Raw genomic sequence first — 21,660 nt, 5'->3', positions numbered from 1 at the left:
TTGACAACAATACAATAATAGTGGGGGACTTTAACACCTCCCTCACCGAAATGGACAGATCATCTAAGCAAAAGATCAACAAGGAAATAAAGACTTTAAATGAAACACTGGACCAAATGGACTTCACAGACATATTCAGAACATTCTATCCCAAAGCAATGGAATACACATTCTTTTCTAGTGCCCATGGAACATTCTTCAGAATAGATAGATCACATCCTAGGTCATAAATCAGGACTCAACCTGTACCAAAAGATTGGGATTATTCCCTGCATATTTTCAGACCACAATGCTTTGAAACTAGAACTCAATCACAAAGGAAAGTCGGAAAGAACTCAAATACATGGAGGCTAAAGAGCATCCTACTAAAGAATGAATGGGTCAATCAGGAAATTAAAGAAGAATTAAAAAAATCATGGAAACCAATGAAAATGAAAACACAAAGGTTCAAAATCTTTGGGATACAGCAAAGGCAGTCCGGAGAGGAAAGTATATAGCAATACAAGCCTTTCTCAAGAAACTAGAAAGGTCTCAAATACACAACCTAACCCTACATCTAAAGGAGCTAGAGAAAAAACAGCAAATAAAGCCTAAACCCAGCAGGAGAAGAGAAATAATAAAGATCAGAGCAGAAATCAATGAAATAGAAACCAAAAGAACAGTAGAACAGATCAACAAAACTAGGAGCTGGTTCTTTGAAAGAATTAACAAGATTGATAAACCCCTGGCCAGACTTATCAAAAAGAAAAGAGAAATGATTCAAATCAACAAAATCATGAATGAAAGAGGAGAGATCACAACCAAGACCAAAGACATACAATTATAAGAACATATTATGAGCAACTCTATGCCAGCAAATTAGATAACCTGGAAGAAATGGGTGCATTCCTAGAGATGTGTCAACTACCAAAACTGAACCAGGAAGAAATAGAAAACCTGAACAGACCTATACCCACTAAGGAAATTGAAGCAGTCATCAAAAATCTCCCAACAAACAAAAGCCCAGGGCCAGATGGCTTCCCAGGGGAATTCTACCAAACATTTAAAGAAGAATTAATACCTATTCTCCTGAAACTGTTCCAAAAAATAGAAATGGAAGGAAAACTTCCAAACTCATTTTATAAGGCCACCATTACCTTGATCCCAATACCAGACAAAGACCCCCTCAAAAAGGAGAATTACAGACCTATGCTTGATGAACATGGATGCAAAAATTCTCACCAAAATACTAGCCAATAGGATTCAACAGTACATTAAAAGGATTATTCACCATGACCAAGTGGGATTTACCCCCCGGGCTGCAAGGTTGGTTCAACATCCGCAAAACAATCAATGTAATACAATACATTAACAAAAGAAAGAACAAGAATCATATGATCCTTTCAATAGATGCAGAAAAAGCATTTGACAAAGTACAGCATCCTTTCTTGATCAAAACTCTTCAGAGTATAGGGATAGAGGGCACATGCCTCAATATCATAAAAGCCATCCATGAAAAACCCACAGCGAATATCATTCTCAATGGGGAAAAGCTGAGAGCTTTCCCCGTAAGGTCAGGAATGCGGCAGGGATGTCCACTCTCACCACTGCTATTCAACATAGTATTAGAAGTCCTAGCCACAGCAATCAGACAACAAAAAGAAATCAAAGGCATCCAAATCGGCAAAGAGGAAGTCAAACTCTCACTCTTTGCAGATGATACGATAGTTTCTGTGGAAAACCCAAAAGACTCCACCCCAAAACTGCTAGAACTCATACAGGAATTCAGTAAAGTGGCAGGATATAAAATCAATGCACAGAAATCAGTGGCATTCCTATACACCAACAACAAGACAGAAGAGAAGGAAATTAAGGAGTCAATCCCATTTACAATTGCACCCAAAACCATAAGATACCTAGGAATCAATCTAACCAAAGAGGCAAAGGCTCTGTACTCAGAAAAGTATAAAATACTCATGAAAGAAATTGAAGAAGACACAAAGAAATGGAAAAACGTTCCATGCTCATGGATTGGAAGAACAAACACTGTGAAGATGTCAATGCTACCTAGAGCAATCTATACATTCAATGCAATCCCCATCAAAATACCATCCACTTTTTTCAAAGAAATGGAACAAATAATCCTAAAATTTGTATGGAACCAGAAGAGACCCTGTGTAGCCAGAGGAATGTTGAAAAAGAAAAGCAAAGCTGGCGGCATCACAATTCCGGACTTCCAGCTCTATTACAAAGCTGTCATCATCAAGACAGTATGGTACTGGCACAAAAACAGACACATCGATCAATGGAACAGAATCGAGAGCCCAGAAATGGACCCTCAACTCTATGGTCAACTCATCTTTGAAAAAGCAGGAAAGAATGTCCAATGGCAAAAAGACAGTCTCTTCAACAAATGGTGTTGGGAAAATTGGACAGCCACATGCAGAAGAATGAAACTGGACCATTTCCTTACACCACACACAAAAATAGACTCCAGATGGTTGAAAGACCTAAACGTGAGACAGGAGTCCATCAAAATCCTAAAGGAGAACACAGGCAGCAACCTCTTCGACCTCAGCTGCAGCAACTTCTTCCTAGAAACATCACCAAAGGAAGGGAAGCAAGGGCAAAAATGAACTCTTGGGACTTCATCAAGATAAAAAGCTTTTGCACAGCAAAAGAAACAGTCCACAAAACCAAAAGACAACTGACAGAATGGGAGAATATACTTGCAAATGACATATCAGATAAAGGGCTAGTATCCAAAATCTATAAAGAACTTATCAAACTCAACACCCAAAGAACAAATGAATTAAGAAATGGGCAGAAGACATGAACAGACATTTTTCCAAAGAAGACATCCAAATGGCCAACAGACACATGAAAAAGTGCTCAACATCGCTCGGAATTAGGGAAATCGAAATCAAAACCTCAATGAGATACCACCTCACACCAGTCAGAATGGTGAAAATTAACAAGTCAGGAAACAACAGATGCTGGTGGGGATGCGGAGAAAGGGGAACCCTCCTACACTGTTGGTGGGAATGCAAGCTGGTGCAGCCACTCTGGAAAACAGGATGGAGGTTCCTCAAATAGTTGAAAATAGAGCTACCATACGATCCAGCAATCGCACTACTGGGTATTTACCCCAAAGATGCAAATGTAGGGACCCGAAGGGGTATGTGCACCCCAATGTGTATAGCAGTAATGTCCACAATAGCCAAACTGTGGAAAGAGCCAAGATGTCCATCGACAGATGAATGGATAAAGTAGAAGTGGTATATATACACAATGGAATCTTATGCAGCCATCAAAGGGAATGAGATCTTGCCTTTTGCAACGACATGGATGGAACTGGAGGGTGTTATGCTGAGTGAAATAAGTCAATCAGAGAAAGACATGTATCATATGACCTCACTGATATGAGGAATTCTTAATTTCAGGAAATAAACTGAGGGTTGCTGGAGTGGTGGGGTGTGGGAGGGATGGGGTGGCCGGGTGATAGACATTGGGGAGGGTATGTGCTATGGTGAGCGCTGTGAATTGTGCAAGGCTGTTGAATCACGGATCTGTACCTGTGAAACAAATAATGCAACATATGTTAAGGAAAAAAAAAAGGAAGAAGATAGCAGGAGGGGAAGAATGAAGGGGAGTAAGTCGGAGGGGGAGAGGAACCATGAGAGACAATGGACTCTGAGAAAGAAATTGAGGGTTCTAGAGGGGAGGGGGGTGGGGGGATGGGTTAGCCTGGTGATGGGCATTAAAGAGGGCACGTTCTGCGTGGAGCACTGGGTGTTATGCCCAAACAATGAATCTTGGAACACTATATCAAAAACTAATTTACCTGTATCTCTATTTCCCACACGGATCCCCTGCTCCATCCAGGTAAATCTGATTCCTCCCAGAACATGTCTTGCTCCTGTCTTTCACAAACACCAGTAACTTCCCTTGTTCTGTATTCTTTCTTCATGACCGTCTTCCACCCCCTGCCTTTCTTTCTGTTGTTCTGTTTAAGCAGACTTCATTTTTAGACCTACATCAAACATCAACCTTCCAGAGAACTTTCCATTACCACACCCCTATCCCCAGTAATCTTTTCCTCCATAGAATTACTCTCACCGTATAAGCCATGGATACAATAAAGTGCCGAAGAATGATACTGATCACGTTACTTAGTCTGTTACTTATATATCTTGTCTCCCCTACTAGATTGTTGAGTTCTGAGAGCCTGGATTTTCTTATACTACTATTTGTCAAAGTGCCTAGTACCAGGGAAGTGATCAGTCCACATCAATTTAACAAGGATGAATAGCAATATAAAACCCAAACAGTGTATTTTACATGCATGGAGCATAAGGGAAATGCAGGAGCTCACATTTAGCCAGGATAACGTACAAGGGGAAAGGTTAAGGAGGATCATGAGAGAGGGATTACAGTGAGTATCACTGCCAGACACCAGGAGCTACTACAGAATGAGCTCATATTAGAAAGTATTGTTAATAATAATGGAGCTCTAACCTCTAATCAATGTAGTTTTTTTTCCCCAGAGAGAGAGATTATAGCTCTAAGTAATTTGTCAAATGACGGTGAAATAAATCTAGCTTTGTGTATACCCAGGGAATTATCCCACAGAAACCTAGCCATTTAGATACATGAAAACTGGGGTGCCTGGGTGGCTCAGACAGTTGAGCGTCTGCCTTCAGCAGCAAGCCCGGGGTCCTGGGATTGAGCCCCCTGTTGGGCTCCCTGCTCAGCGGGGAGTCTGCTTCTCCCTCTCCTGCTCCCCGGGCTTGTGCTCTCCGTCTCTGTTAAGTAAATACATCTTTAAAAAAAAAAAAGATACATAAAAACTGGCTGTGTGGTATAGTGCAATGAACACACTTTTTAGAGTGGTTCAAATCCCTGCTCCCCATTTCTTAGTTATGTGTCTTGGGGGAAGAAAAGGCTTCCCCAAGGCTTCCTTGCACCTCAATGACCTCATCTGTAATCCTGAAGGACTGTTGTGTGGATCTGCAGTAACGTGTATAAAATATCTGGCACCGAGCCTGGCATGTAATAGGCTGGTTTGTTCAAAGGGAGCTGCTTTGATATTTCTTTATCTATTGCCTCCAGCATTTTCATAATTTAGATGGTGGACACACGTGTCTGTCTTTCCTCTTCTCTCCACAGTTACCAAGAAGGTGAGGCCAGAAAACTGATATTCTGCCATGGATTCTCATAGCAGAGCTCTGTGTGCTCAGCAGTCTGGAGAAATTTAGAGTTAATCTTAGCACGTGACTGAGCTATTAGCTGAGAGCACAGGATCAATACGGGATGTCAGGGAAGGGTCATGGGGCCATGCCTGGTCACACTGATATGCGACAGCTACTCATCTTCCGGTGGAACTTCGTCTCTTATTTCCTAGTTGTCCATCTCCACAACACAGTTCCAGTGGGCAACGTTGATGTATTCATCTCAAGGATGTCACATAAACTACTGCTAATTTTTCCATCTGATATCATTTCATTAGATACTTTACTGGCCAAACTAGATCCAGCAGGTCCAATATGTCTAGCTTTTTGGTGAGCTTTACTTTAAAAAAAAAAAAAAATATATATATATATATATATATATATATATATTTTTTTTTTTTTTTCCTTTTTTGTTGCCCTGGGGAAAGTTTTTCAGTCAAAAGTGTCCATAACAAGCTTTTACTATACCTTCACTAGCTAAGTATACATCACAAGTAGAATCTGAAAAACTTCTGAGCCTACATATTTGCTTCAACTGTTTATCCTTAGCTTTGAAGAAAGTATTTTCTTTCATAATACTGTCCATGAAAACATTACTTCCTAAAAGTAGTACTCAAATGTAGTTACTCTCTCAACTTGGGAAAATATAAACGACAGCAGGAAGTTAACAAAGCCTAAGCATTAGGGTTCCTTTGTATGGTTCCTTGCAAGCCCAGTGAGGTCCTCGGAAACATGATCACATGATCTTAGGTTTTTAAAAACTTGCCAAAGTAAAATATTTTTTAGATTCTTTTTCTTAAACAGAATCCCCCAGTTGAATAAGCCAGGATCTGCCCTGATTATTGGTCAAATTAAATGTGTCCTAAACTCTCCTACTCTGCTTCAAATTTGGTTCTGTTCAATATGGCTTAGATTATGTAAGCCAGTAACTGAAGTTTAGAAATATTTTTTGTTCTACGGACATGTTCATTATAGTATTTTTTGTGACAAAATTTATTTTATTAACCAACTTGAAAATAGCTTTTCAGATTATATTGCATAATTTGCAATATGCTATATAATAATGGTTCATATAGCAGTTTTAATTCCTTAGATATTCTGTGATACTGAGTTTCCTCTCTCATGATGTGTAATGTTCTTAGAAAACAATGTCAGAGAGTCACATCAAAATGTAAAAAGGACATTTGAAAATATACAGTAACCTTTCAGCAAGATGCTTACCTATGTCTAAAATCTTTATTTCTTGGTGGAAGCAGATAAAAAAGGTGGGGAAAAAAAAGCACAGTTAGAAAAAGTTTCTAAAATATAATGAGTTGCATACTGAGATTTTAATTATTTGAATGGAAAATTGCCAACTTAAGCAGAAATAACACTGGACATGAATTTTGTAGGCCAAGGTTTATCAAATAATTTACAGAATAGGATGATTTTAATAATCACACTTAAATGAACAAAAGCAAAGCAACGATTTGTTACTTTAACTATTGGTATTATGGCTAATGGGTTAACCCAACTTGAAGATCCAGTATTCTAATGGAAAAATTATAGCCTTACTATTATGTCCTGATAATGTAGGGAAATATTTTCTCTCTTAATTTCAACTAATGTGAAATAAAAGAGTAACAACCTGTATCAAGAAGTTATTCTAAAGAACAACTAAAGGGATTTAAAAATCATAGTTCTACCCTACTGAAGCACAGAAAATGCCCTGAAATCAGTGAGACATTTTATATGTTGGGTGACTTTATACTCTTTTATACATTTATACATTTATGGCACAGTATATATGTATTGTGCTTTTCCCAACTTTAACCAAGAATCTAACTTCTTTTCAGGGCAAATTTTAAACATTGGGAAGGTATACTTAAATAAATAAATTGGTCCATTAGACTAAACACTTTTCCTTATAAAGGCACGCTTAGCTTTGGTAAAAATCCCAAATTAAGCAGGTGCCTGGCTGGCTCAGTTGGTAGAGCATGCAACTCTTGATCTCCGGGTTAGAAAGTTCGAGCCCCATGTTGGGTGCAGAGATTACTTAAAAATAAAATCTTAAAAAACAAAACAAAACAAAACAAAAACAAATCCAAATTAAGGAAAGACATACCTTAATTCTAAAACACTTGTTACGTTTCCAGAAGGGAATATTCGCCGAACATAATTGAAATCCCCTACATATAGGCTGCCATCGATCCCGCAAGCTAATGCAACTGGAGCCAACAGTTTATTACCATCGGCCTGACCGTTGCAACTCGGGCATGAGATGCTGCGCCTTCGGCCATTTCCCATGATGCTACTGACAACCGGAGGCTGTTGGGAGATGAACTGGTTTTCCCCGTTTCCCTTGTACAGTATACCTAGAAGACATAAAATGCATAAGAATTTTCTTGTGATAAAAAGTAGAAAGATGAAAAGTAAACATGTTCACTCTAGATGTAACTATAATTCAGTGCTTTGTAGATATAGCCTGGGAACACTATTTCAAGTTCTCTTGGAAAGAACAAGACTCTATTCATTTATCTGGTGCAAAATATTATTTGGCAAAATATAAAGGATATATATGAAAAATGCTGTCTGTTATGAATGTAAGGGAGGGCTGGTGAAAGAAACAAAGGACTAACCAGAAAAATTAAAAGCCCAATTGTCAACATTGACAGTTCTCAAACTTGGCTATACATCATCGGAATGACTGGGGAACTGTAAAAGATACCAGTGCTTGGATCTCATCCTGAGAGAGTCTGATTTAATTGGTCTGGGGCCAGTCTTTTAAAAAACCCTCCAGATAGGGCGCCTGGATGGCTCAGTCAGTTAAGGGTCTGCCTTCGGCTCAGGTCATGATCCCAGAGTCCTGGGATCAAGTCCCACGTCAGGCTCCCTACTCAGTGGGGAGGCTGCTTCTCCCTTGCCCTCTTGCCCCTCCCCCCGCTTGTGCGCTCTCTCTCTCTCTCTCTGTGTGTGTGTGTCAAATAAATAAACAAAATCTTTAACAAAATCCCCAAACCTCCCAATGACCCTAATGTACAACCAAGTTTGAGAACCATGCTCTACATGTTCTTCAGGGAATAACAAGTTTGCCTAATTGCGAAATGATGTTATAATATTATATATTAATCCAATCAATAAAAATGTGCACCACAAATATGAATTTCTTCCTTATGAGTCTAGCACTGATTTTGAAAATGTTAAAAGTACTTTGTGGAAAATGAAGTTAGAAAAATAAATATCAATGCCCCTCTATACTACTATGCTGTCAAAGAACATTCTTCTTGCTTAGACTCTTATCTGACATGAGGATGCATACACATGCGGTTATTCAAAATTCCAAACATAACAAAACTGTTATGGAAGGGCAAACTTATTATTTAAGGAGAATTCTGCTTTATGGCATGAAAGTGCCAATCATTTTAAGACACAATGCCAGTCTGCTCCATTGGGTCCTCAATGAAAATCTGAGGGAAAAAAATCCCAAATGAGTATTAAAACATTCTCATAGTTCTAGAAACTAGATTTGAGTTGCGATTCTAATTTTATTCATTTGCCATTATTATATAGACGGCAGATCAATGGTTTCATTATGGCCTGAGGTACCCTGGCTGGTCAGCTGTTTACTCTACCATACATATTTCGTGACACTTCGCAGAGGGCGATTATCTGTATAAACCATCTGCTCCTTGGACTTTGGAGTTGTACGTATTATGTATTTATTGAATGTTCTCTATTTCAAAGCAGTTCTTCAAGCCAATGCTTATACTTTTTAGCAGCTATGCTGTTAAAAGAATCAATCCATGAAAGAGCAAACAGGAAACCGAAAAATGTGCTTTCTTCCTCCCACTTTGGGATAATTTTAAAGTGAAGAAGAGATCAGAATGATTATGTTCCCCTTATAGCGCAGCACATTTTTAGGTGGATTCTATGGATTACTTTTTAAATGCTTTTCAAGTGATGTAATAATCACAGAAAATTTACATAAAGAAACCAGGGGAGATAAAACAGGTTTATTCAAATTTAAGGGAAAATAAGCCAAATAAGGCTGGATCGTAACACATGAAAAGCCTTTTACCTTGAATATTCAAAGAATACATTAATGATACCTAAGAACCTTCTTTCTGTGCTTATGTTATTTGACAATTATGGAACTATATTTTCCTGTAAGAGCTAACCCTACAAGCCAACCTACTGCTCTGCTCAGCCTGATTTTTTCAGCCATTCTTTTAAGGGATTGGTCCTTCATGATTCTCCTCTATTCTGACAGAAGACAAAGATGAACATTAGAATATTTATTTCCACGTCCCAGGCCTGCAAACACCTGTCACTGTCTCCATTTTGGCCTTCTCTTCCTCTTTACTACATTTCACAGCTCATCCACCTTGTCACGATTACAAATCACTTTGTTTATTCAATTAGATACGTGTCACTTTGAGAAGCCGCTACTTGTCAAGTGGTTCTTGGGTAAAATTTGAAATCACAATCAGTTTACCCTGTGAATTAGGTTACCTCACATTTTAAAACAACACAGAGTTTATAATTTATAGCAGTTTTTCGAGGACAGAACTTGGGGTAGCCCAGTTTCTACAGCTGACCTGATATTTTAATAAAAGCAGACTATATATTATTCTGGTAGACAGTGTGTCTGTGTGTGTATTTCTATTACATATACATACACAGAATATCTACACGTTTCTCAAATCCACCTGAATTCTGTACTCAGTTTTGGGTACCGTTACAGTGTAATTTAACACTGTTATGATATGGGTTTATGGCATGGGCCTTCCTGAGCTCTCTGCTTGTTGACCCCCTACCAGTTCATAATCACCTGGTGAAATCCTGGGGCTACGAACTTGACCCTATATGCCCATGATAGCTAAAATGCTTCTAGAGAGGTTCCCCTGGTTTTGTTTATCAAGAGCTTCCGAAGGAATCCAGCAATATGTCAAACTCTGTGAAATACAATTTCACATCATTTAATCAAGAGCAGCCAGGGAGGGGCACATTTGGCACGTGGCTTTGCATTTTGAAAGCCCACGACTACACCTGGTGTTGTTGACATGACAGACTGAAATACCACGGCTTCAGGCACCGCTGATGATTAGGGATAACATACGGAACATCCTTCTTGGTTGGGAGTCTCACTTTTCCAAAGTATGAGCTGCACGTGGCACTAGCTATGGGCTTTGCTCCCAACCTTCTGGCATGCTCACTGAATGGCAACTGGATGTCCAGGACACAGCTGGACCAGGGGCAGAGCTCAGCACTGCTGTAAGGTAGGAAAAGGGTGGAGGGTTTTTCCGTTTTGTTTTTCCTATATTGATTTGCTCAGTACTACTTTCTTCTAGAGGTAAGACACCAGCATTCTAGAGCACGGGCTTGGACACTACTGTAGATTTATTACATTTGGAAGTTGAAAATGCACCCTTTCCAGCTTCCACAACAAATTTTTTTTTAATAAAAAGAACAAATATCAAAGTAACATTAATCTGAAAAAGTGACCATTACTCAAACATTTAGTTGTATTACATGTTCAATTCAAAATTCTGATTCTTCCAAAAACCTTTGTGAAGTCAAAGCTAGATGATTTGCCACGACTGTGAAATCTCCTTTGGCTATTTGGAAAGGGAGAGTAGAGAGTTACCAGCATGATATGGTTTAGGATGGGGGCTAGAGGAAGTCACCTTAAGGTTCCGCTTTTCTAGAAAAGTACCTATAAATTATCTGAGGTGTAGCCAGCATGTGGGCAAAAATGTCAGACACACAGTAAGGACGACAGAGTTTGTTTAATATAAATAATATCCTTTATGAGATTAAGCTGGTCAAGTTTTGTAGAATAATTTATGTCTTTTGTGATATCTGAAATACGTGTTTTCAGACCATATTCCTTTATAGTATAAGGTTTACTATAAGTAATAACTCTCAATCCTTGCTTTCTTCTCAGATTATTCCTTTATTTTTTCCTAAGAATTACAAAGTTAAATAAGAGCATATGGAACCCAATTTGAGCAGAACAATTTTTTTCTCACATACAATCTAAGAACTGAAAAAAAAAACCACTACATGCTCAGAATAGGCTAATTACTTAAGAGTTAAGATCTATCAGAAATATTTTGGTAAAGTCACATGGATTTTTTTTCTTTACTTAAAAAAGTCCCCTCCCTCCATTTTTGGTAAACCTTCTTAAAGCACTCTGGATCCACTCATGGGCTTACTATAGAATTAGATACTTCTAGATGAATCTGTCGTGAAGACTACCACATAGAGTACTTTCAATGCAGCACCAAAGTCTCTTACATTCAAATGGGAGACCTATTTTGGTGATGAATTTATGAATGATTCAAAGTCCACAAGAAGAATATTAGGTAGTTCCCACTTCAGACATGTATAGTCTTTAAAAATATATCTTTATTTTTTCTACTAATTCTAATCCTACAGCATGCATAGGATAAAAATGTTGCCATAATCTAATCAAGGTAAGTGATATTAACTACGAACAAGATCTTACCATTCTGAACATCCAACACATGATGTTTATCCAATGTCCAACCACCCATGTTGGAAGCGTCTAATTCATAACCTTGCAAAATGGCGGTCCTCTTTTCCCACAGAGTCAGGTCCAGACATGACTCGTATTCGTATCCAACCGACACTGGAGTCAAGACAAATCACAGTACATCTTCTCAATTACAGGCAGAAATGCAATTTATTATTTTGATAAAACTGCTTTTTTCCCACAATTGAAGACTCTAAGACACTATTTCCACTCATTTATGTGTAGAAATTATTTTTATATGAGAAGATCTGACCACATAAAAGGTGTTTTTCTAAGAAACGATCTTCAAATATTATTTTTCTATTGATTTGATAGGAAATTAGTATTTTTTTCCCCTCACACCACTTTTTCACAAGGGTTCACAGCACAAAATGAAGACCAGATTGGGCAACTGGTTAAGTAATTAGATCAGATAAATCAGCCCCAGGTGGTGATCAGATGGTAACAACTAAAAATAATATTTGGTATCTGAGTAATTAGAGCTGTCTAGTTTCCAAGAGTATTAAAAGTTGTGCAAAACGTTTATGATAAGTAAGGTTCAACACAGCACAGAAGATAGCCTGATTATGACATTATATTCACATGTTATTATCAGGACTGAATGATAACACTAGCAGTAAATTACTGTGAACAAATCACCAATGAAAAGCTTCAGAGTTATAAGAAACATGGGTTTTAAAATTTAGAGCAAAGTGAAGGGAGAAGTGGCAATTATCTGATTGACGTGAACTAATTCAAGCCCAAGTTATATATTAATTTCAGAATGAAATATCTATGATAGTCTCAGGTAAAAACTAATGGAACAAAAAGCATCCATTAGTTTTGGCTCTCAGCCTGAGCATGAAGCTATACCATATATATCTCAACATGCCAATCTTTGATTGCATTGTCCCAACATTCAGTGAAACAATGGGCTTAACTGATGTTTTAAGAATGGCATTCCACTGAATTGACTCCTAGTCAAAAGAGCTGAAATAATTTTTGGGCACAAATATTGTCTATACCCTTTTAAATATCATTATGAGTTGAAACTACCCTTATAGTTAGATACAGAAAACATAAAGGATAAAGAAAGCTAAGGAGATAAAGTTAGAAAGAAACAAAAAGTGAAAAAAGGAAGGAGAACAGTAAGGAAAAAGAATATGAAGGAAAGGCTAGGACAACTTGGAATCTCATTCAGAACATTTTCGAAGACAGAATTTCAGCCAGAAAAGAAGGGACACTTTCTCCTCATCATATGGAATACATTCCCTTTTCCCACGGTAGGTCTCAGTCAACCAGCCTATTACTCCCCAAGGATAATCTTATTGTCTTCCAATTTGTTTATCCATCGATGCCCATGGGTTGACAATCAACTTCGTGATAGTTTTTGACACAGAATATATCGATACGGAACTTACCAACAGCTTCCGATAGACCATAGACCTTTTGATTATAGGCGTCTGTTTTATCCCATATAAAAGTATAGGCCAGGTTTGGCGAGGCGGGAAACCACTTCTGAAAGAGTCTTCCTACCACAGCCACCATAAGGTGAACCTTCATTAAATTAAATGGTATAACGGACTGGGTCATGGTGATCTTGAGAACTGACTTATATCCCGCCGCTCTGGAGCTCAAGTAGGAAAGTTTCAAATCTGTTCCTGGAATTGTCGTTTGTTCATGGAGTACCTAGGTTTGCACAAAGCAGAAGCTTCAAACTGGGATCACAGGTAACTATTAGGTAAAGCAGATTTAAAAGAAGCGAGGAGAGCAACTAAAATAAGACACCAAAGAGTCACTATTCACAAATACACATCTGAGCTTGTTACTTTATTCGATAATTAAAAGTAACTCTGCCACCAGCCCAATTTTTCTCCTGCTAAAAGCTTCCTGTCATTCATTCGGAGTAGGTGCTACTCCTCATACAGGACACAGCACTTGACATGCACTGACTTGTTAGCTCATGGTCACAGCGGATTCTCACTAACCCAATCCTTCACCCCGTCACCCTGGAGAATCAGAGCCGACATCTGTAAGATGGTTAGCTCAGAGCAGGGATGTGGTCTGGGCCAAAGATCTGGCCTACGCCAGCTGGCTCATTTAGGGATTAATCCTGTGTCTACGGCCTCGGCAGCTGACTGGTCACAGCCTAGAAAGACAGGAGCAGTAACAGAAAAGACCAATTCGTTTGAGTTAAATTGTAGTGAATTCTATATCCATGGTGAAAGGTAATAGAACAACAGCATATTCTCATAATTAGTTAAACGTTGAGCGAGGACTCACCACTGATTTTTGATATGATGGTAGCTGGACTAAGAGAGTAGCTGGACTGAGAGCTGCATAAATTCTCCCTGAGAGAGCAACTAATGTGTTATTGAATGCACATGCAAGACCCTCAATGTACACTTTTTGAGTTGAAACTGGACTGTGAAAAGTTGAAATAATTCCCTGCCTAAGAATGATCTCCTTTATAGATTTTAAAAAATCATATTCTTAACCCCACAATTTATCCATCAATGTGGCTGGCTCAGTGAACATCAACAAATTTATACTGACATATGCCAAAGTATATTATGCCAAACATTATTTATTTTGAAAACTAGATTTTATGTAGCGTGTAACATCTTTCCAGATGGCGCAGGTGCTAAGGACTACTGCTAAGCTCCTATTTCTCTGGTTAACAATGGTAGCTCTCCAGAGGCTTACTACAATACATATATTGTGAAGTGCAAGGCCATCTAGGCTCAAGAATCTGCACCGGGAAGTCACCATTTTGTCCACTAAGAATTAAGTAACATTCTCCAAGATTTCCTCATATTGGCTTATCGAGATTCATTATTCAGACTGTGTTAGAAAAATCTTAGCATAGCGACCCAGGGGTCAGTAGGATCCAGCTCCTCTTGCACAGAGAAGTTGGGATCGATGCATATTTGTAGTGGTCAGTGTGAGTATAGGTGAGGAGCGCCAAAGGATGGGCTGAGTAAACCTCCATGGTGATCGGGGGCCAGTGCTGGCATCAAGAGCAATGGGATGCGATACCGTGGACTACGAAGGCACTGCTCTGCTCTCATAGCACCTATTCAGCACAGTGGGGGGGGGTTTCTTTACTGAACATGTGCACTGACTTCAGCTGCAGACTGTCTGAAGCAAAATAGTTTATGGCCATACAGAAACTTTCCAGAGCTCTGTTTGACTCACGGAGAACATTACATTTAAGATTGACAGCACTTTTTGTGTGGCTGTAGGCTACAGGGTGAATAATCTAAACAGGACTCATTGTTCTGCCATCACTGGGGTGAAGTATCAGTGGGTTGGCTTGAAAAATGGATTCTGTGACTCTTGACTGGCTCTCTGAAAATGTTAAGTGATTGAACCCTAAAGCATATAATTTGTTTCCTCATAATTTATTTTCAAAATAATTTCTCATAAATCTGATAGGTTTTCTATATGTAAGGCAGTCTTTCATTAATTAAATATGTATTTCCTGTGATCTGGTAAGATCTGCTTCTCTAATTCAAAATACCATATGTTATTCCCAATTTTAATAACAGATTCTTGTCTTTGTCATCATAAACCTATTTCCATGGAACAACTATCTGAGTTTAGTTCATTAAAACACGTGTTTCTCCTTTGTAATTTGACGTGACCATGTTATTTTGCATTAGTGGGAAACGGACATTCAGCCAGAGTGGAAAAATAAACCATCAAGTCTATTTTTTGCCAACTGTGTGATCTGTAAGCCCCATTCTTCACCCCATTAAACATTCAGTTAGAAACTACAATTAAAATAAAAAAATGTAATAAAAGACTTACTTTTTAAAATTTTGTTATTGTTTTTGTTCTGTTTTATAATAATTTAGTATTTTATTTTATAATAAATAAAATTACATATCATCATTAAAAAAAAAAAAAGAAACTATATCCTGTCAATTCTACCTTCCAGGTCTAGGTCTAATCTGTTCTCTCTTCTCCACCTCCACCACCGTTGTGAGTGTTGGGCCCTCCCCATCTCAGTGCTGGATATGTACAGAAATGTAGCGAACACTAGTCAGTCGACTGATTTATCTGTCTTCTTCTATCAATTACACACTTTGCCTCGAGTTAGCTTTAGAGAAATCTGAAAAGACACCATTGGCCCCCTGGTTCCATATTGCCTAGAGAATCCAAGGTGTCCATTGTATGGTATTTTGGGGCCACTCATGATCTAGCCCCAACCTTTCCTCTTATATGCCCTACACTTCAGTAGTTCACCAGTTTTACTATGACATAATTTGTTTTTACCACCCTGTGGTTGCTCACACATTTTCTTCAATCTGGAATATCCTTTCCCCGCTTCGAAGGCCAACCTCCTCAGTGATGCTTTTTTGGGGCTTCCTTAGGAATAGACCACTCTTTTGAACTTTCAGAGTTCTTCTTTCACATCTTGACCACATTTAGAGTGGTGGGAATCCATGTCTTATTATTTTTTTTATCCTAGTAGAGTACCTCATACATAATCGGTTCTCAGTAAATTTCTACTAAATGTTTGCAGACTGATGGAATGGAAAAAAAAAACAAAACCCTTCATGTATTCCTGCAACTGTTGACTATCTGAAACCCATTTCAATGACTCAGTTTGCTAACAATTTGCCACCTACAGACAGACAGACACAGCCTCAAGATTAAATCTATTTAAGGAGTGGCTAAGAAGTTCAGAGTTACCGCAAGATGGCCCCTGGTGAGGAAGTACTACATTGCATAAGGGCTACAATGACTTTGCAAAAGCTTCAGCTCAAAGCTGGCTTGACTGTTATGCAGTAAATCATTGAGGTGTCTCTTGTGCATTGAATTTGCCCGTGACAGTTCTTACCTGTTATCCTAGACTTTGCTCCCCATCTGTACTCCCTCCCTAGGGTATCTCATCCTATGCTTTATATTTAGCTGTATCACTGATGACCCCCAAGTTTCCGTTTTACTTCCAACCTCTGCCCTGGACATCCACTTCTTACCCCTTCCTCCCCAACTCCCTTTGTCCACGCCACCATTTCTCCTATTACTGAGATTGTCTCCTACCTGGTCTCCTCGTTTCAAAACTCTGCCCAATATGGAAATATTCTTAGTGTGGCAACTACGGTGATCCTTTTAAGAAGGAAACCAGTAGGGGTGCCTGGGTGGCTCAGTTAAGCATCCAACTCTTGGTTTCAGCTCAGGTCATGATCTCGGGGTTGTGGGATCGAGCCCTGCATTGGGCTCCACACTCAGCTCGGAGTGAGAATCTCTGCCTGAGATTCTCTCCCTCTCCTCTGCCCTCTCCACCCCGATTTCTCTCTCTCAAATAAAATCTTAAAGAAAAAAAGGCCACTGTCTTCAATGATTTGTGGTTTGTCACCCCTTCACTCAAGCCACACCTGCTGGCCTCTGTGCCGTTCTGTGAACAAGCCAAGCATGCTCTTCCCTCTGAGCTTCTGAACTTGCTCCTAGTGCTAACTGGAATACCCTTCTATTTTTGGATTTATTCTTTCACTTTCTTTTTTTTTTTTTTTTAAAGATTTTATTTATTTATTCATGAGAGACAGAGGAGGAGAGAGAGAGAGAGAGGGAGAGAGAGAGAGAGAAGCAGAGGGAGAAGCAGGCTCCCAAGAAGCAGGGAGCCCGATGCGGGACTCGATCCCAGGACCCTGGGATCATGACCTGAGCCGAAGGCAGACGCTTAACCATCTGAGCCACCCAGGCGCCCTATTCTTTCACTTTCTTAAAGTTTCTGCTGAAACATCAACTTATCAAAGAGATCTTCCTGGGCCACACTTTACAAAACTGTACCTCTGTCAATTGACCCTGTTTTATCTTTGAAAAATAAGTCGTATTCACAAGCTGACATATATTTACACATTTGTTGTCTCTCTCCCCATTAGCTGGGAAGCTCCTTGAGAGCAGGTACTTCATCTGATTGGCTTACTGCTTCGCTCAATTCTAACAGCACCTGATATCAAATAAATATTTGAAGAGTGAATGGGACAAAGCTGCTATGTGCCGCTGTATTTTAAAGACTGCATATTTTTGGGGTGCCTGGGTGGCTCAGTTGGTGAAGCGACCTACTCTTGAATTCAGCTCACATCATGATCTCAGGGTCGTGGGATGGAGCCCTGTGTCCGGCTCTGTGCTCAGCAGGGAGTCTGCTTAAGATTCCCGCTCTCCTTCTGCCCCCCCCCCACTCTCTCTCTCTCATAAATAAATAAAAAAAATCTTTAAAAAAATAAAGACCGCAGTTTTACTTAGCTATTTATGAATAAAGTCTATTATTATTGTACCTAATGTCCTATCTTCAAGACCTCAAAGTTCTTTTTTTTTCTCAAAGTTATTTCTAATTGGAAATAAAGAGGAAGGAAAACAATCTCCATATATTTCTCCAGATATTTCAGTAGATAAAAGGAATAGTGAAAGTATGGCTATTTTTAGAAAAGTTACATAGTATTTTCCCCCCTGAGGAGAACAGGATTTACCACAAATTATTAGAACTTAAGACATAATACCAAGTTTTTTAGATAAAAATATCTTGAGTAAATTAATGAACATTTGCTGCTAAAAATCATCTTTTCTGAAACACTTTTTACTTATAAGTATAACTAAACAGTAAGTCACTGAGAGTAATGACCACATATAATAGCACTTGTTCCCACATCAGTCAGGAGGTCAGGAGCATATAAGTATCAAAGCCTTTTTCTAGTGAATGAGTACATGAACAAAGACGTTATTAGCTGTTGAGTTTAAGCTGTTTTTTCCATTTGGTTACAACTAATAAATATATACAGATATAGTACAGCTTGAACAAAAAAGTATTTTGAATAGATCTTTAAGAAATAACTAGATTATTTCTTAAATAATCCTACCACAGTATTACCTATTCTTGCACAGGCACGCACACACGTACACACCCCACATTCTGTGTTTCCATCTGTAGAATTATTTGGGATAGCACCGGAACTCTGCAATCCTTTTTAAAGATTCTTTGGAAACCACATGATCTGAAAACAGGTTCCTTAAAAGTACTGCCTGCCAGAACATTCTACCTGTGTTTCGGGAATAATGGGGCTGTCTTCAGGAGAAGATCTGAAAAAGGTAGATAAAGGAGAAGACACGATGATGGGATTTGGCCTCACAAATCCACTCAGATCACAGCTGGGAATGTCATTCTCTTCCTTCTTCATGACGAGGGTATCCATCACATAAAAGACATTCCACGGAATCCACACGGTATGATACTGAGTGAGGAATGGGGAGCGTTCAAATACCAAAGTAAGAGACGCCCCGCCATTTGCCACCAAATCAAACCTAAGAAAAAACAAGATTACTTAGTGAATTATCTGGATCCCATACAGCTTCCAACAACACTCAGTTCCTTAAATAAATATGCTTTACAAAGAAAACCAACTCTTCTCCCAACTTGTATATGACAGAGTTTCAAATCTACAGGAATATTAAAATAACCATTCAATGAACACCCAGATACCTTTAATTAGATTCACCAACTCATTAACATCTTCCCAAATTTGCTTTATCTATCTACCCATCTTCTTATTCTTTCAGAACGATCTAAGCTTAAGTTTTAGGTGTTATGGAATGTCACTCCGAAATATTTCAACACGAATCTTCTAAAACAAAGAAAATTCTCCTACGAAACCACAACACTGTTACCATGTCTTGGCAAATGAAATCAACTTTTAAGGAACCACATGAGCATGTGACTTTAACTCTGCCACATGCACAGATTTCTGGAGCCTAAAAGTTGTTGCAGTTCTATATGAAAAGGGACAATAAAACCTATTGGGAGCTATAAGAATGCCTAGTTTTTATACTGAAAATATTTCACACAGAGAGAGTGTGGTGGGACTGACTCACATTCCATCCTGGCGGGTAATAGTATATCCATATTCTGGGTAATGGAAAAACGACACATTTACTCCAATAAGTGGAGTTCCGTCAGCAGTTAGTACTTGGCCTCTAATGACGGATGCAAGGCTGTGGGAAAAGTAGAAGAATTAAAATGAACATCTGTCTTCTCAGGTCAACATTATCATGATTTAGAGATAATTCAACCTAAGGATAAAATAACACTGTCACACATACTTGTTCTTCACAAAAACCAGACCTGAAAGAGTCCCAAGACAATGCTCCCTTTTAATTCAGGGCAATTCACGTTCTCTAAATGCCTGGTGTTTACCCTGGGTTTTACTTTGTTGCAATCTGGGTTTTGGAGAGTTATCAAGATCCGTAATTTAGAGATGGGTTTTTTTAAAATTATAAACTGTGCTTTTTCATAAGTCGTATATCTGGTGCTTACATGAAGGAAGGTATACCTTCCAATTAATTCCGAGGCAATCCGTAAATCTGCAGGGACCAAGAAGTACAAGATTTAAAGGGGCAATAAGGCACATTTGTGCAACAACTTTTAATCAACTGCTGGGTCTAACAGCATTAATGCTGTTAAATTACTGCAGATCCAGGAGTTCTAGTGTAAATCATCTTCTTTTACTCAGTAAGACACGAGACACCTGCTTTCACTTACTGGTTTATTTTCAGGTCATTACTGCTCTGTAAAGCACCAGTCAAACAGCTTATGCAATCTTATTGCCATGCCGTTAGCAGTTCTATTACATTAATTCATAATTTATATTATTTAGCGAGCTCAGCTGAAAAAAAAAGCTCACTTCTGTTTTGCCTTTTGGGGTCTTTTCACTGCTTCTTTTGAAACATTTCCAACTGCGCTAACAAAATCAACGAGTTAAATGAAGATTTATTGACTCCTTAACGGGATGTCCTATTCCGGCTCAGGTACTGAAATTGACAAAGCACGTGAACTGTGTCAAAAATGCTTGAAATGCGAAGTTTGGTGAGGAATTTGCCGAAAGAGAAACAACTGCATTAAAAGAAAAAGCTCTTTCTTCAAATTCACAGTCATCAGCATTTCATCGAAAAGTGCATGGAACTATTGATAATAACATCACTACAAATCTATGTAAGGAGAAAATGCATTAACCTCTTGTTGAAAGGACTTTCTCCAGGTATGACATGAGTGCTCTCAGACCCTATAAGAAAACTGATTCGATCATAGAAGGATTTGGCAGCTTGCTGTGAGGGTGACTGTAAGCTTTGGCTGATGACGTCCTGAGGATCAGGCAGGCCTCGGCAGTAAGCCTGGCTTTGGCAGGAGCTCTGTAAACAGCAATCAGGATCCATACAGTCAACGAGCCCATCTGCAGAGAGAAGTGCAAGCCAGTAAGAGAATTCCTCTTGTTACATGGTGACCTGAGACGCGTTTTGTTTGTTGGTTCGTTTTCTTTCAGATCCAGTGAATCTTTCCCCCATCTGAGAGTAATTTCTACAAGGCACACTTTTTGGAAACAGATAAAATATTAATACAAGACTTACAGCCTCTTTCACATAGAATAAATGTTTGGATTGGAGATGGCTGATTCTGAGTCAGGAGTAAAACACTGCTGATAAGAATAATCTATTAGGACTAGGAAGGACTACAGATTCATTTTAAGTATAATTGCTGAAGCCTTTTCTATTTTATAGAAAATGCACTAGGAGTTAACATAGTGAGAACGATGGGTCAGTGGTTCGGGACCTACATAGGGTAAAGTTCTAAAATGTGGGGCAGGGTCAGAGAATAAAAGTCCGTGAAGTGAAGCAAATACCAATCAACATACAATGGATGAGATAAGCCAACCACTTTTCAAAGAAATAGCTTTCTCAAGGAAGGTAAAGTGTGTTCCAAATAAAATGAAGGCATCTCTCAAGTGTTAAACAGGATCCTGAGCCCCTCGTATGCCCCTGCTAAAATGGAGGTGTTACATTAAAATGTGGCAAATATAAGTGAGTCGTAATATTGGAAATGATTAGAAGCCTACCACAAAAAAAAAAAAAAAAAAAACCCACTGACCTACAGGCTGG

General features: G+C 38.8%; 1 protein-coding gene across 12 annotated transcripts in view; it reads right to left on the bottom strand.

The window, feature by feature from the left end:
* The window catches only part of TENM3 (teneurin transmembrane protein 3), a 447,649-nt gene that overhangs the window by 47,558 nt on the left and 378,431 nt on the right, over positions 1–21,660 (bottom strand). For 8 of the 12 annotated variants that reach the window (XM_088020902.1, XM_088020899.1, XM_088020901.1 and 5 more), the window contains 7 exons: positions 20,741–20,957; positions 19,603–19,722; positions 18,774–19,035; positions 13,149–13,416; positions 11,701–11,844; positions 7,315–7,564; positions 6,432–6,452 (listed from right to left, as the gene is read on the bottom strand). In XM_088020902.1, coding sequence (XP_087877028.1) covers positions 6,432–6,452; positions 7,315–7,564; positions 11,701–11,844; positions 13,149–13,416; positions 18,774–19,035; positions 19,603–19,722; positions 20,741–20,957 — 1,282 coding nt within the window. The remainder of the gene's footprint in view (positions 1–6,431; positions 6,453–7,314; positions 7,565–11,700; positions 11,845–13,148; positions 13,417–18,773; positions 19,036–19,602; positions 19,723–20,740; positions 20,958–21,660) is intronic. The other 4 variants (XM_028099892.2, XM_088020898.1, XM_088020904.1 and 1 more) reach the window with 1 other exon arrangement.

This window comes from Eumetopias jubatus, unplaced genomic scaffold, assembly GCF_037043125.1.
Source record: "Eumetopias jubatus isolate StellerSeaLion01/CBP00866 unplaced genomic scaffold, mEumJub1_p1.0 scaffold_2, whole genome shotgun sequence".
NCBI classification, from domain to species: Eukaryota; Metazoa; Chordata; class Mammalia; order Carnivora; family Otariidae; genus Eumetopias; species Eumetopias jubatus.
This window is presented reverse-complemented; position numbering and strand designations above follow the sequence as displayed.